General features: G+C 47.5%; 1 protein-coding gene across 5 annotated transcripts in view; it reads right to left on the bottom strand.

The window, feature by feature from the left end:
• TET3 (tet methylcytosine dioxygenase 3) overlaps nucleotides 1-15907 on the bottom strand; it is a 108398-nt gene that overhangs the window by 7707 nt on the left and 84784 nt on the right. For all 5 annotated transcript variants that reach the window (XM_061168642.1, XM_061168641.1, XM_061168643.1 and 2 more), the window contains 5 exons: nucleotides 13172-13265; nucleotides 5527-5735; nucleotides 4228-4378; nucleotides 1071-1160; nucleotides 419-556 (listed from right to left, as the gene is read on the bottom strand). In XM_061168642.1, the coding sequence (XP_061024625.1) occupies nucleotides 419-556; nucleotides 1071-1160; nucleotides 4228-4378; nucleotides 5527-5735; nucleotides 13172-13265 (682 nt within the window). The remainder of the gene's footprint in view (nucleotides 1-418; nucleotides 557-1070; nucleotides 1161-4227; nucleotides 4379-5526; nucleotides 5736-13171; nucleotides 13266-15907) is intronic.

Genomic DNA, 15907 nt, shown 5'->3' with positions numbered 1-15907 from the left:
CATTTCATCCCTTACCCTACTTCATCTTCTCCTCACAGCCTTCCTTGCTACTGGACATTATATCACATTTTTGGGCAGCACTCTGTCCAGTTTATTCCCCGGCATCTAGAGTAGTACCTGAGGCACAATAAACATTTGCTCAATGAATGAATCAAAAGGTTGTTTGGACTTAAATCCAAGTGCTCAGAGAGACCTGGAGCCACACTTTAGAGAACTGGGAGACACTGGGTGCCCAAGAGGCTGCATTCTGCAGCACCCAAGCCAGCCTTGCCCCTGCATTTCCCAGAGAAGTGGGCAGGAGCAGGCAGTCTGGCAGGGTCCCTCCCTGCCTTGAGCCCACCTATCTGCAGAGAACAGGTGTGCGCCCTCCCAGGATCGTCTCGCAGGTGGGGCTGTGACAGGTCACAGGCTTCCTTACCACCGTGCACCCGTTGTAGAGGTTATGCTGGTCCTTGTGGGCGTGGGCACAGAAGTCCATGCAGGCCGTGACCCCTGAGAAGGGCCGCCCTTCCTTCAGCCCCAGGCGGCAGTCAATCGCTATTTCCTCATTGGTCACCTGTGTGGATGGCCAAGGACAGCTGCTCGAGTGACCTGAGGTGAGTGGCCCTGATTCGGCATGGGGGAGGCCAGGTCTTAGAGGGAAGGAGGGAGGAAGGAGGTTAAGGACCACAGCCATCTTGTACTTGGGCTGTAGGAGGGAGGTTTTCTGGCTGAAGTCCCTATAAGGGGTTACTTCCTTCTGGGTTATCTCAAGTCCTTCTCACCTCATCTATGGGGTGTAGAAGTGACAGGTGAGAGAAACTCAAGCCTCCCTAGTAGAAACCACAGCAGAGGAGGTGGAGGATTATTAAGGGGAGAGAGACAAAGACCAAGGATACAGGAGAGACAGCCTGGGATGTGGTTAGCTTGGTGTAAACAAGGGGTCTTAACAAAGACCTTAACAAAGATCACTGCTCTAGCTCTGGCTGGGCTTTTCCCGTAAGGAACCCACTCTGCCGTTCCCCCACTTCAGGGAGCCTGGGCAGAGATGTGGGTGACATGTGGGCACAGAACAGCCCAAGACCCAGTACCTGGTTCTGATAGGCCTGGGGGGCCAGCCGCTTATACAGGGGAGCAACTTCGGTGGCCAGGTCCTGGAAACTCTTCCGGAGCACTTCTTCCTGTGGACAGAAGAACAGTCACACACCTCCAGAGCAGCCCTGCCTGGCAAACTCTGCACACTGGAAATTGACCTCCATTCTAGAACCACTGCCAGGTTGCCACTGGAAAGGTAGGAAGTAAGGAGCCATCAGGTATCTTTACGGTGTTCCCTCTGGGAGGGGTACGGTGCCAGGTCTGTTTTAATGCTGGAGACGCTGAAGCTCACCAGGAAAGACACTGCCTGAGGGTCTGGTCACCCTGACTACTAAGCACCTGTTCTGCCAGGCTCCAGCCCAGTGCCACTCAGAACACCTAGAACAGGTTCCTGTTCTTGCTAAGCACTTGCTCAACACCCTAGGTCAGAGGTGTGGGATGGCAGGCATGTACAAGCACGAGCGGCAGGCGTGGGTCCTTCTTGCAGTGGTCCAGACAGGTAAATAAAGGCAGGGAGGGGTGGGTGACGCTTGTGCTAGAAATCCCACAGCCAGCCAGGCCCAGCGCCCATCACGAGCCAGGTACACAGCCAGACTGCAACGTTCTGTCCTTTAGACCCGCACCATCTCATGTGTTTAGTCACAAGCCACGTGTGGCTATTGAAATATAAATTCATTTTAATTAAAATTAAAAAATTTTTTTAAATTAAAGTTTTAATTAATTTAAAAAAAAATTTTTTTAATTTTAAAAATTAAAAGAAAATTCAGCCCCTCCACTGCACTAGCCACATTTCAAATGCTCAGCGGCTACATGTGGCTCCCATGGCTGTGTGTTTTCTACAGAGAACATTTCCATCATCACAGAAAGTTGCACTGGATAGTGCTGCCCTCGACGAAGCAGCAACCCTCAGACTGGCAGAGAGTTTAAGGTATCTGCAGCCTCTCTCTGGCTCTCTGAGGGTAACAAGTTGGGCTATGGGGGATCCTAGCTAGCCTTGAGCACAGGCATGAAAAGTTTATGGAGAAGAAAGAAGAGGAAGAGGGAAGAAAAAAGGTACTAAACTCACAGAATTAGAAATGGAAGGGTGAGACCAATGGCTCAGCTGTCTGTCCAGCAGGGCGGCCAGAGTTGCCAGCCAGCCTCACTGCACCTCCCTGGCTGCCTTCCAGATGCTGCCACCAGCATAGTGGGCCTGAAGCCAGCACAACACGGGGGTGAGGCTTGTGAGCTCTGGGGAAACACAGGCCAGGGTTTAAATGCTGACTTCATCATCACTGTCACATGGCCCTGGGCAAGCCATTTGCCTCGCGTGTAAAGGGAGCAGTAATAGCGCCTAGATCCTCAGGCTGTCATGAGATTAACTGAGACACCTGTGAGGTGCTGGGCAGAGTACCCAGCACTTAGTAAGTGCACAGGAAATGGTAGCTGATGGAACAGGGAAAGTATCTGTGAGAAATTAAAGCAATTATTTTCATTCATGGTAATTCCTAGTTCCTGGTGGCACTGGGACTCCTCCATTCATTGAAGCAACTGCATTTGCTGCTTCTGGGGGAGGCCAGGCACTGCCATAAATAAAAGTCTAGTGTCAAATCAGACTCTTAGACTAGGTCGTGTAATAGTCAGAAAGCTGGGCTTTGAGGGGAAAAAAGGGGTTCTAAATTTGGACATGCTTCCTTTTATTTCTGAAAAGCAAAGCTTGGAAGTCTGAGCATAGAAATTTACATGTGGTGTAAAAAAAAATGTACCCCAGGACAGTCCCTGTCCCCTGGAAAAGGGGGAAGCCCTTCTGGTAAAAGGAGCTTGGAGAGGTTTGGAAGGTAGAGACTGGGATCAAGGTACTGCCTGGATCCAGTACCCCCCTCACGGTAGCAGAGGCAGGAGGCAGGAGGCAGGGAGGCAGGAGGCAGGGAGGCAGGAGGCAGGGAGGCAGGAAGCAGGGAGGCTGGAGGCTGGAGGCTGGAGGCTGGAGGCAGGAGGCAGGAGGCAGGGAGGCAGGAGGCAGGAGGCAGGGAGGCAGGAGGCAGGGAGGCTGGAGGGGACATGACAGAGAGCCCACTCAGGCCTGTGCCTGCTTTGCATCTGGACTCCAAGTGGAGACCCCCTCGGGATGGCCCTCACAACCAGGGCAACAGAGAAGTGGCGGAGTGGGAGGCGACCTGACCTGACGCTTCTGGTTCCCAGCCTAAGCTCGGCCTGCAGAGGAGACCCTGAGGCCCCTTGTCCTGCTGTCACTGGGTTGGGGAGGAGCTCTGGTGGGCGGGAGGAGGCCTCAGGCCTAGTGGCCATACCATGTGGATGCCAGTCCAGTGCCCAAGGACCGTGCCAGGCCCCCAGCAAGGAGACACCAAGGACCTGGACAACTGGACAACTGCACAGAGATGTGGGCCCAGCAGCCAGGCAGGATGAGGGACACCTCGGGACGTCCAGCATCGGCCAGAAGGTGGCCTGAGGCCCAGAGGCCCCTCTTTGTGCCACACCTCACACCCAGAAAGATGTCTTGAGAAGAATGGAGGGGAGAAATAACCCTTTAAGAGGGTCAAATTCTTTTTTTTTTTTTTAATTTTATTTATTTATTTATTTATTTATGGCTGTGTTGGGTCTTCGTTTCTGTGCGAGGGCTTTCTCTAGTTGTGGCAAGCGGGGGCCACTCTTCATCGCGGTGTGCGGGCCTCTCACTATCGCGGCCTCTCTTGTTGCGGAGCACAGGCTCCAGACGCGCAGGCTCAGTAATTGTGGCTCACGGGCCTAGTTGCTCCGCGGCATGTGGGATCTTCCCAGACCAGGGCTCAAACCCGTGTCCCCTGCATTGGCAGGCAGATTCTCAACCACTGCGCCACCAGGGAAGCCCCAAGAGGGTCAAATTCTAATGAGGAATCTGAACATTTACCTTAAAGAGACTTTTCTAAACTGCAAGAGTCTGAGGTACCTATAATTGGTAAGTCTAATTTTTCACTCATCGTATCCCTCCACACTACACCCCACATACCGTATTTCACTGCAAGATAAGGTCAGTTTAAAAAAAAAATGGAAGTTCCATTTTCTACACATCTGAGTCACAGTGTGCTAATCCTACGTCCCACCAGGACTATTAAAGGCAGCAGGTGGAACAGGGTGAGTGGGAGGGTCCCACGCTCCCTGTGGGGCTGTGCTCACCTCTTTGGGGTTGTCTCCCGCAAGGCGGAACTTGCGAGGAGTCTTGCTCCGAGCATATTTGCAGCCATTGAAGTACATGCTCCAGGAACAACCGAAGGAGAAGGAGGCACCACAGGTATTTGGGTCTTTGCCTTGGCAAGCGCAGGTACGGCTGCAACATATATCACATGTTAGGCACACAAGGCACATTTTTAGTTCTGGAATTTTCCCCCTCCCTCTGGCTTCCCAGTGACGGCCATGACATCCTTCCCTGCCCTCAACTCCTTTCCCAAATCTCTACCCTTGTGGGCAGAGAATCAGCTCTGAGCAGCCTGTTTGGCTCCCACCCCTGAGCCTGAAGTCTGAGAGTCTGCTGCGGGGAGAAGCACACGGGTTGTCTGAGATGGCTGGGAAGGATCTAATCAAAAACCCAATAACGTTTACATTTTGCCTTAACTCTAATATCTTGACCAGCTCCAACACAGACCACACAAACGGGAATAATGTGAACCACATGCCTGCTTCTTGCAGGCCCAGGTGCTGACAGGCCTTTAAACAAATGAACACTGACTTTACCATTCAACACTTAATAAAATCCAGAAACAACCCAAATGCCCTCCAACTGGGGAATGAATAAACAAATTGTGACACACCCACACAGTGGAATACTACTCAGTGGTGAAAAGGAATGAGCTACTGATACACACATCCATAGATGAAACTCAGAAACACGGTGCCCAGGGAAAGAAGCAAGACTCAGGAGGCTATATGCTGTACGGTTCCATTCATATGACACTCTTGTAAAGGCAACCCTACAGGGACAGGAAACAAGATTTGTGTTTGCCAGGGGTGGGGAGAAGCGCCTGGCTATAAAGGGGCACGGTGGAGTCTGGGGGGTGATGGAACTCTTCTATATCTTGATTGTGGCAGTGGCTACATGACTGTAAACATCTGTCAAATTCTCCAAACTGTATACGTCAAAGGATGAATTTTACTGTAAGTAAAAATATCTTAATTTTAAAAATGGGGGAGGGGACCCTATAAGGGTACGTCTTGTGAATACCACTGATGCCTTATATTAGCGGGGCACTCACACTTTTCCACACTTGTTACCACTATTAGAGCCTCAGAGTCAATCTGGCACGGAAAGCAAAGCTAAGCTGAGTCAAGAGACCCTCCCCAGCCAGGGCCAGACCCCAGGCCAGATCCGTAGGTAAGCATTCTTTCCACCACAGTCCTAACTCTGCAGGACACACAGGGCCCTGACCCCATTGCCCCACCCCTGCCCACTGGGACTGCCCACTGGGACCGTCCACATACTCATCGTTGAGGCCACATCTCCGGCTGGTGGGGTTCCCGTACTTCCGGAGGGTATCGGTGAGCTCCTGGTAGAGGGTGTCTCCGAGGCTTCGGGGGATGCCCTCCCAGGCCAGGATGAGGATGACGATCACGGCATTCTGGCAGTGGTGGCCCGCCCGGTGCCGCACCAGGCAGAGCAGCTTCTCTTCCAGCGTGTGCCTGCGGATCACCTGCAGGGAGGTGGGGCGGGGGTGCTGTGAACCACAGGAGCCGGGCACCCATGCTCCTCTGCACGGATGCCACAGCCCCTCACCTCTGCCCAACAGACCTGGGGGTACAGATCTTTAGGGCAGTGTACCAGGGGCGTCACACCTTGGCGACAGCAACCGCACAGGCTAAAGGACCATTATAATTAGGGAAAGAAAAACATTAAAGAGCAAAATAAAAAAATAATTACTACAAAACCTAAGTCATTGGTGATGTATATAGACTTAGGGATAAGAATATCGACTTGGCCAAAAAGTCCCTTCGGTTTTTAAGTAAAAATAAAAGACGTTTTTTATTTTCACCAAGAACTTTATTGAACCACGTATTCACCCTTTTGTTCCACTACCTTCTGCCATTTTTCAGGCAACTTCATAATTCCATCTTCCTGAAACTTTTTCTTTTTGAGCAAAGAACTGTTCCAGGTGCCTTTTACAGTCTTCCAGGGAATTGAAATTTTTTCCATTAAGAGAATTTTGTAAAGACCTAAATAAATGGAAATCCGAAGGTGCAGTGTCTGGTGAATATGGCAGATGAATCAGAACTTCCCAGCCAAGCTGTAACAGTTTTTGCCTGGTCATCAAAGAAACATGCGGTCTTTCATTATCCTGATGGAAGATTCTGCGTTTTCTGTTGACTAATTCTGGTCGCTTTTTGTCAAGTGCTGCTTTCAGTCGGTCTAATTGGGAGCAGTACTTGGAATTAATTGTTTGGTTTTCAAGAAGGAGCTCATAATAGAGGACTCCCTTCCAATCCCACCATATACACATCACCTTCCTTGGATGAAGACGGCCTCTGGTGTGGTTGGTGGTGGTTCATTTCACTTGCCCCACGATCTCTTCCATTCCACCTTATTGTACAGTATCCACTTTTCATCGCCCGTCACAATTTGTTTTAAAAACAGAATGTTTTCATTAAGTTTGAGTAGAGAATTGCATGTGGAAATACGGTCAAGAAGGTTTTTTTCACTTAACTTATGTGGGATCCAAACATCAAAGCGATTCACATAACAAAGCTGGTGCAAATGATTTTCAATGCTTGATCTGGATATTCTGAGTAAGTCGGCTATCTCCAGCGTGATATGACGTTGATTGTTCTCAATTAATGTCTCGATTTGATTCGCTATCAACTTCAACAGGTCTACCCGACCGTGGAGCATTGTCCAGCAAGAAATCTCCTGCACGAAACTTCACAAGCCACTTTTGACACATTTGATCAGTCACACCACCTTCTCCATACACTGCACAAATCTTTTTTTGCGTTTTTACCTTTCTTGAAATAATAAAGCATAATATGCCAAAAATATTGCTTTTCTTCCTTCCATCTTCAATATTAAAATGGCTACATAAAAATTCACCAATTTTGATAAGTTTTTTTTTTAATGCACTCTGATATGACAGCAGTCACAATACAATCCAACAAAACCGTTTCGAATGAAGTTAAAGACAACTAGACGCTACTAGAGCCAACTGACGGAAAAAACTGAACGAACCTTTTGGCCAACCCAAAACATAGATAAAATTATAAGCCAAAATATATTCAGAGATTTTTATGTTGTCCTAAAACATTTGCAGAGAAAACGGTGCATATCTGTATGTTTTTAGTTAAAAAGCAAGGGCCTTGATGCTGCGGAAAACAGTTTTTGGTAGTTCCTCAAAAAGTTAAACAAATATAACCAGGCACACCTAAGAATACACCCAAGGGAACTGAGAGTAGGGATTTGGACAGGTACTTGTACCCCCATGGCCAGAGCAGCATTACCTAGCAATAGCCAAAAGGCGGAAACAACCCAAATGTCCGTCAACTGACGAATGAATGAACAAAATGTGGCATATCCATTCGATGGAATATTACTCAACCTTAAACAGGAACGAAGGTCTGACTCATGCTACAACATGGATGAACCCTGAGAACACTATGCTAAGTGAAGCAAGCCAGACACAAAAGGACAAATACTGTATGATTCCACTTACATGAGGTACCTGTACGTGTTAAATTCATAGAGACAGAAAGTAGAATGGTGGTTACCAGGGGCTGGGATGGCAGAGACAGAGGGTTTGGGGAGTTATTGTTTAATGGGTATAGAGTTTCAGTATGGGATGATGAAAAAGTTTTGGAAATAGACTGTGGTGATGGTTGCATAACAATGTGAATGTAATTGATGCCACCGAATTGTACACTTAAAAATGGTTAAAATGGCAAATTTTATGTTATGTATATTTTAACACAATTTAAAAAAATTAATAATACCAAAACCCACTGAACTATATACTTTAAATGAGTGAATTGTATGGTATGTGAATTATACCTCAATAAGGCTGTTTAAAAAAAAAAAAGCACGTGCCTTGGGCACTGCTCTCCTCTTCACTCATTCCCTAAACACCGTCCTGGCTCACACAAAGATATGTTAAGGCAAAGGGTCCAGGAGTGGGGGATGAGGTGGCTGAATCTCCCCCCAGAATCCCAGGGAATTCTGTGACTAGATAAGATGTGGGGACCTGTGAAGAGGGGAGACAGGGAAGGGCTCTGAGTGGCAAGAGGAGGGACAAGGACTCGAGGCGGGGCTTCTACAAAGGACTATAAGCAGGGGGCTCACTTATACACATAGCTACATGCTTTAGAAAGCGGCGCAGATAGTCGGGGGAGGGGTGAAATGGGGAGACCACTGACGTAACACAAGCAAAACAGATAAAGTCGGAACTAGAACAGTGGGGAATGAAGCAGGAAAAGGCATGGATTCTAGAGACCTTTAGGAGAAAGGGGACTTTGGGACCACCTGACTATAGGAGCTGAGGGACAGGGAAACGTCTTAAATCACCTCCACGTTTTGTGGCGCAGAAAAGTGGGTGAGTGTGGGCAGTGTTTCCTGGCAGGTTCGCAGGGAGCATGCTGAGGCCAGAGGCACTTTGGAACACTGGAGTGGCTATTCTAAGCAGCCCCAACAGAATGGGTCTGGAGGTCAGGAGATGTCTGGGCTGGAGACAGACTTGGTCATGAGTCCGTCAGTGCAGGGAGATGCTGAGAGAGCCACCGGGCAGGAAATACCAATAAGGAAAGCAGGCCAGATGTACAACTAAAGAATTGGGGGGTGGGTGGGAAGCCAGACCTCTCTCCATCGACCACTGCCTGGTGGGAATTCCAGCCGAGTGTACCTACCTCTTCCAGTTTTGCAAGAAGAAAACAGAAATCCAGATTTTCACATGAAATCTCTCCTTTTAAACACAGGAACACCAAATTCAATTTTTAAAATTGTAGTAAAATATATGTAACATAAAATTTAGCATTTTAAGTGTACAGTTCAGTAGCATTAAGTATATTCACGTTGTTGTGCAAACTATCACCAGAACTTTTTCCATCTCCAGAACTTTTTATTTTGCCAAACAGAAACTCTACACCCGGGGCTTCCCTGGTGGCGCAGTGATTAAGAATCCGCCTGCCAATGCAGGGGACACGGGTTCGAGCCCTGGTCCGGGAAGATCCCACATGCTGCGGAGCAACTAAGCCCATGCACCACAACTACTGAGCCTGTGCTCTAGAGCCCGAGAGCTGCAACTACTGAAGCCCACGCGCCTAGAGCCCGTGCTCCACAACAAGAGAAGCCACCGCAATGAGAAGCCTGCACACTGCAACGAAGAGTGCCCCCGCTCGCTGCAACTACAGAAAGCCCGCACACAGCAACGAAGACCCAACGCAGCCAAAATAAATAAAATTAATTAATTAATTAATTAATTAATTTAAAAAAAAAAGAAACTCTACACCCATTTACACTAACTCTCCATTCTCCCCTGCCCACAGCCCATGGTAACAACCATCCTGCTTTCTGACTCTATTAATCTGACCACTCTGGGTACCTCATAGAAGTGGAATCATAGAGCATTTGTCCTTTAATGACTGGCTTTATTTCACTTAGCATAATGTCCTTAAGTTTCATCCATGATGCAGCATGTATCAGAATTTGCTTCAAAAATTTAAAGGACACCTTGTATGCTAAACAAAACATAAAACTGGGCCAAGAGTTCCTGTTTTGAGCCACAGCAATAATGGTGTCCACCACCCTCACCCTTTGTGGAAGCATCGATTACATCAATTTATTTATAAAATTGTTTTTGTGGCTCAGTAAATATATGAACATGCCATTAATCATATCCCTGTGTGATTGGCCTACTGCAGACTGAGCCGGGCATTTCATGGGCATCTGCACACATCGTAGGTACTAGGGTTTCTGAGACACTATTGTCAACCTCTGCTCATTGCCGGGGCAGCGCATTGACTAATTGCACTCATGTGCAACACACGTTCAGAGCACACAGAGACACCTGACCTGTCAAAGTTAAGATTGAGGTCATGCCCTTTGGGCTTCCCAAGTGACAAACACATAAAGGTGACTAGGCATGAGCAGACAGCCCTGTGGCACCCTCACAGGCCTTTGGGTACACTCAAAAAAGCTATAACAAAGCGGAGCTCCCTATCCACACTCTATGAATGAACCCAGCAGGATGAAATACACAAAGTGCAAAAGTCAAAGGCCAACGTAAGGTGTGAACAAACCAACACTCAAGCACGGCAACACAGACTGTTCACATGCCATCACAGGATTGTAAACAAATCACCTAGATCCTGGGCAGGAATTCCCTGAGCACTGAACCTAGAACAGCACCAGGCAGAAACTCAAATCTATTCCCCCATAACTCTCACCCTTGGTACTTAGTTCCAACCACTGGGGTTCCCCAGTAAGTCTACTCTACCATGCCCCTGAAGGGTCTTCAAATATCTGCCTTCTGACCTGTTACCTTTACAGGCTGGCGAAGCAGCATCTCCATGATTCTTCTACCAAAAGCCCATTTTTTCCGTCTGCAGTGTTTGCTTCTGGCATGCCTCTGTTTATTCTGAGCCTTTGGAATGCTCCGTGGGTCACTCCCTTACTCCCATGCTTGGTGACTTCCATACTTTGTACAGGCCACCTTAAAATAGAGACTACCAGCAGGCTCTCTGGGTAGTCCCCACTGCTTTCTTAGATCATTCTCTCAACACACATTTGCTGGGTATCCATGATGCACCTCAGATTTGTCCCCCAAGATCCTAGCCGGTTAAGTCTAGAACTTGTCAGGTACACTGCTTGTAATGAAGGTATTGGTTGGGGGTTCAGGCTGCAAACACAGACATGAACCCCAGTTGGAAAGAAAACCCAGGCTCTAGACATGGGACAAGGGAAGTAGGGAGAGCCACAGAAGGCACTGTCCACCACAGGCAGCTGGATGCTGCCACTCCCCCGTGGCCATGGACCACTTCCTGCGCTCTTGATGCCATGCTGCCACCAAGGATAATCTGTCCTTCTTAGCATTTGTGGGTCACTTCCCCGGGGGGGGGGTGCAGAGAAAGGGAACACCTGCCCCTTCTTTAACTTCCAAGGAGGTGGAACTCTAAATGAGCTCTACAACCAAAATACATAGGGTATTTGGTGGCTGTGTAGGCAAAAAATAAGAGAAGTCCACCACACTATGAGAGATGGCTATAAAAGAGGAAAAAAAAAACCCACAACTCAGCATGGCCTTTTTCTTGCCACTGTAACAGTTCTATGATCTACTACTCTTCTCATAAAAAAATTTTCTTTCCTCTCTCCTTTTTATCTTCACTCATCAGATACAGAATTTCCTCACCTCTCTGTCACTATGTATTCCCTTCTATCTGAGCTTTTCTTTCAAAGTTGGCATCCCCCACCAGACTCGGTGATACCCACAAGTTATTCCAACCTTTGGACAAAGCACTGTGCTACATGTGTCCTGCTCTGGGCATTTGTCCACAGACTCTGGAGGACCAAAGTTCTGAGGACCAAGTTCCTCCCCCGCCTCCATCATTCTGCTTTCCTCTCACAGCCCCAGAAACTGATCTCACGCTTTACCTGGGCAACTTCCTCCTCAGCCCTCAGCAGAGACATACAAGAGCTGGTCAAGAGCTAAAGCTTGACCATGGGTGTCCGGGGACTGGAAATGCATGTTCTCATCCTCAACACCATCCACATAGCCAGGTGTCTTCTTTCTTTAAGGTGTTGTTTCTGAAGCTGAGAAGTCCCTATCTCTACCTACGCCCCAAGGATCTTCAGTTTCTTGCCCAAGACTTTGGAATTCCTCAACAACTGCCTGAATTAGCAGGAGAGAGGGACAATGCCATTTCTCTAATAGGTTCTCTGGGGGGATAACACCCTACCGTGATCAGCCACAGACATAGTCAACCTCCCACTGTAAAGACCATCTTTCACAAGGGTGGGGACAACATGCTTCTACATACCTGTGAATACTCTTAAGTATTCCAGATTTTTCCAGATAATTCTTCACTACTGTCTGAAAATTGCTACAAATAGATATGTGGTAGTTCAGGTTCAGACACCTTTTATTTTCGTTAAACATAAAGGTGCAAAGGCATGGGGTATAGATCAGATAAAAACAGGCATGTGCGCAGACGGACAGAGGATGACAAAGGTCATCTCACCACCATCCCTCACTCAAAGTGAGACGTGTGTACGTTCACCCAGCCTTTTTGCCTTTGCCAACATGACTCTCCTCACCAGGAATGCTCTTACCTTCTCCTGGCCCATTTAATATGGCTCCACGCATATCCACCTTCTCTGGGAAACCCAGCCTGCCAGTCATGTCCCTTGCCCCTGAACTCTACAGCACCAAGTCTGCCTCTCAGTGTTAAACCTCGATTATTCAAGTCTCCATGATCTTACTTCCTGTGTCTCTGCATCATAAGCAGCTTGAACACAGGGAAAGAGCCTTCTATTTTCCATGTATATTCTCCCTACCAAGCACTGAGCAAACAGCTACCTGATAACCTTGCTGCTGCTCTGGGCACTGGTTCTGCAGTGGTTCTAAAGTGCTCTATGAGGACTGGAAGGGCAAGGTCAGAAAACTTTGGGTGAAACTGGGGTCTGAGTCATTGACGTCCCCTCTGCCAAGACACACAGGCTGCCTTATAGGAAACAGTGGCTCAGAAGTAAAACAGATGCAATGCTGTTCCTGACCCTGTCCAGAGGCTTAGTTCTTGTGGACAGGAGACAGGGACACCTGCAGCTCCAGGGCACACAAAGCAGGCAGAGGAGTCACAGGGAATGTGGTGGGGCTCAGCCTTGAGCAAGATGACATCTCCAGCTTCCGCTTCTCCTCCCTCCCTCTGCAGCCCTGAACCACACGGGCAGTATGAGCTGAGAGTAGTGACCAGAGCAGTTCCAAGGCCAGCCCTGGACATCAGAGGCCGGCATTTAAACAAAGTGAGGACTAACAGCTGAGGCTGGGGGAAGATGACCCTAACCAGCACCAGATGCTGGCTCACAGCTCCCTGGACAGTGCACACGTCTGCCCTCCACTCCCCGGCCCAGCTTGGGCTGTGGAGCTTTGACACGTACCCACTTTGCGATGGGACAGCCCCGTGAGCTCTTCCCTTCCTTCCCCGTGTAGATGACCTTCTCGATCCGGATGGCTTTCCCCTTCTCTCCGTACCTGGAGAGGGAGACAGAAGGCACCATTAGCACAGCTGAACCCCAAAGGAGAGCAAGTCTTGGTAAGAAGGCAAGCCTCAGTGTGTTTCAGCTAGGGTTTCTAGTTACTGCGGGGCAATAGAGAAGGAGGAGAAAGATTTAAATGTTTATTCCGTATGAAAGCCTCTGGGGACACAGCTCCACTTACAGACTCCCAGGGCCTCTGGTCCACCTGGCTCCGCTCTGTCCCAGGGCAGAAGGTCTCTGATTATTACCTCTGAGCACTCAAACCCAAGGCTCAACACAGGCATTTGTATCCAGCCCTGTTAGCAGAGTTAGTTATTTATAAATTCAGTAAAATGCAATAGACAAAAGAAAACAAATGGGGAAACCCTTATTATTCTCTTTCAACAATCCCCAACTGACATTTGAACAGATGAGGACAGATAGCTGAGGCCAGGGGGAAGTGACCCTACCCAGTACAAACTGGCTCTGAGATTCCCTTGGACAGTAAACACGTCTGGTTCCTGCACACACCCCTGCCCTGGCCCATACCTGTGTGCACACACTCAGGGATTCACCACATTCAGAGGTGATGAAACTGTGGCCCCCAGAGCTGAACTGACCTGCCCAAGGCCACACAGCTACCTGGGGGCAATGGCGGTTAAAGTGCAGCCTTGGAGGTCAGAGAGCTGGGGCTTGAGTGCCAGCGCAGCACTTTCTTGTTACAGGACCATGGCCAAATGACTGAACTTCTCTAAGCCTCAGTTTCCTCATCTGTAAAATGGATATAAAAATGGTTCCTGTCTCCTAGGCTTGGGAAAAGATCAAATGAGATAATCCACAGGGAGTGCAATAAAGTACTCTGAAGTTCCTGGCATGAGGGAAGAGCCCAATAAATATTAATTATTCTTAATACTGTAAACATCCATCTTACTGAATTGTCTTATTTTTAATAGCTTTTTAGTTTCAAGTACAATATTATATCATCTGCAAATACTGGTTATTTGCCACCTCCTTCTTTCCACTTTCCATGCCTCTATTTCCATCTCTTGTCTGTCTGTACTGGCCAGCCCCTTCCAAAGCACTAGCAGGCATCTTTGCTTATTTCTTGACTTTACTGGAAATGTTTCTAACTACTCATCCCTGGGCATGAAGCTCGCTGACTTTGGGATAGAGATAGAGACTCCCTTACTTTGAAGGGCTCTACTAAGCGTTTCCTGTTCTAAGGATTTTTTTTTTTTTGCTGCATTGGGTCTTCGTTGCCGCGCACGGGCTTTCTCTAGTTGCGGCGAGCAGGAGCTACTCTTGGTTGCGGTGCGCGGGCTTCTCGTTGCGGTGGCTTCTCTTGTTGCGGAGCACGGGCTCTAGGCATGCGGGCTTCAGTAGTTGTGGCACGTGGCTCAGTAGTTGTGCACGGGCTTAGTTACTCCGCGGCATGTGGGATCTTCCCGGACCAGGGCTAGAACCCATGTCCCCTGCAATGGCAGGCGGATTCTTAACCACTGCACCACCAGGGAAGTCCTCGTTCTAAGGATTTTTAATCAAGAATCGATCAATTTTATCAAATACATTTTTAGCAACTAAGGACACAGATGATTGAATGGTTTTTCTCCTTTGGTCAATTAACAAGGTGTGCTATTTTAACAGACTGTCTAAATCAAACAATCCTTATATTTCTGTAATAAATCCAATCTGGTCATAGCATATTATTTTAATATACTATTTAATAGAGGATAATGTTATCATAGCTACTACATAGTCTGTTTTACATATATAGTTACACATAATTCTTTATCTCATCCACTCTACTTCTAGGAATCTCTACCTCAGACATAACTGTACAAATACACCAAGATTTAGGAAGAAGGTATTCATTGTTGCACCAACAACAGAAAATTTAGAGAGAACTTAAATATCCAGTATAGGACTGGCTAAATAAAACATAATAAAATAAATGTCCATGCAATGGAAAACCATGTAGTCGTCAAAAAGGATTCTACAGAATTGTATGTACTGACTGACATGAAAGAAATTAAGTGGGGTGGGGGGTAATAGCTACAAACATGGGGATAGTATTCTTGATCCCATTTTGTTCAAAATTTCTCTATATACATACGTGTATCTCCGTAAATGCTTAGAAAAAATAGTAACGTAAGCGTCAAACTTTTAAAAAATATTTTCTTCTAAGAAGGATAATTATTAGAGAGCTTTATTCACTCTAGACTTTTTAAAAACAGCCTTTTATAGACATGTTTTATTTTTGTAATTGGAAAAGAAAACAAATATTAAAAAAAGTGCTGATCTAAGGTTTCTCTGAGTTCAATGTTCTCTATTTCACTCAGGACCTCAGGAATGAGGTGAAAAGCTGATAACTGCCACATTAAAATTCTAAGGCTATGTTAGTCCCTTATAGAATGTGTTTGGAGACAGGACTCTGGGGAGTTTATATAGCGTGGTCTGGCTCAAGAGGAAAAGACCAGATACTGCTGCTTTTGTTTGGTTCCTGGAAAACTTTCAGCTCCACAAGCATCTATCAGGAGCGCAGAGCCTGGGCACTCAGTGTGTCCTGGGGTCGCTGTGGGAAGAACAACCTGAGGTGACCATACTGTTCTCACTGGAACGGACAGGATATCGTGTTCCCCACAGGAGGGTGAGCTAAGG

Source organism: Eubalaena glacialis, chromosome 14 (assembly GCF_028564815.1).
Source record: "Eubalaena glacialis isolate mEubGla1 chromosome 14, mEubGla1.1.hap2.+ XY, whole genome shotgun sequence".
Classification (NCBI taxonomy): Eukaryota; Metazoa; Chordata; class Mammalia; order Artiodactyla; family Balaenidae; genus Eubalaena; species Eubalaena glacialis.
The sequence above is the reverse complement of the archived record's forward strand: the minus strand, read 5'-3'. Positions and strand labels throughout refer to the sequence as shown.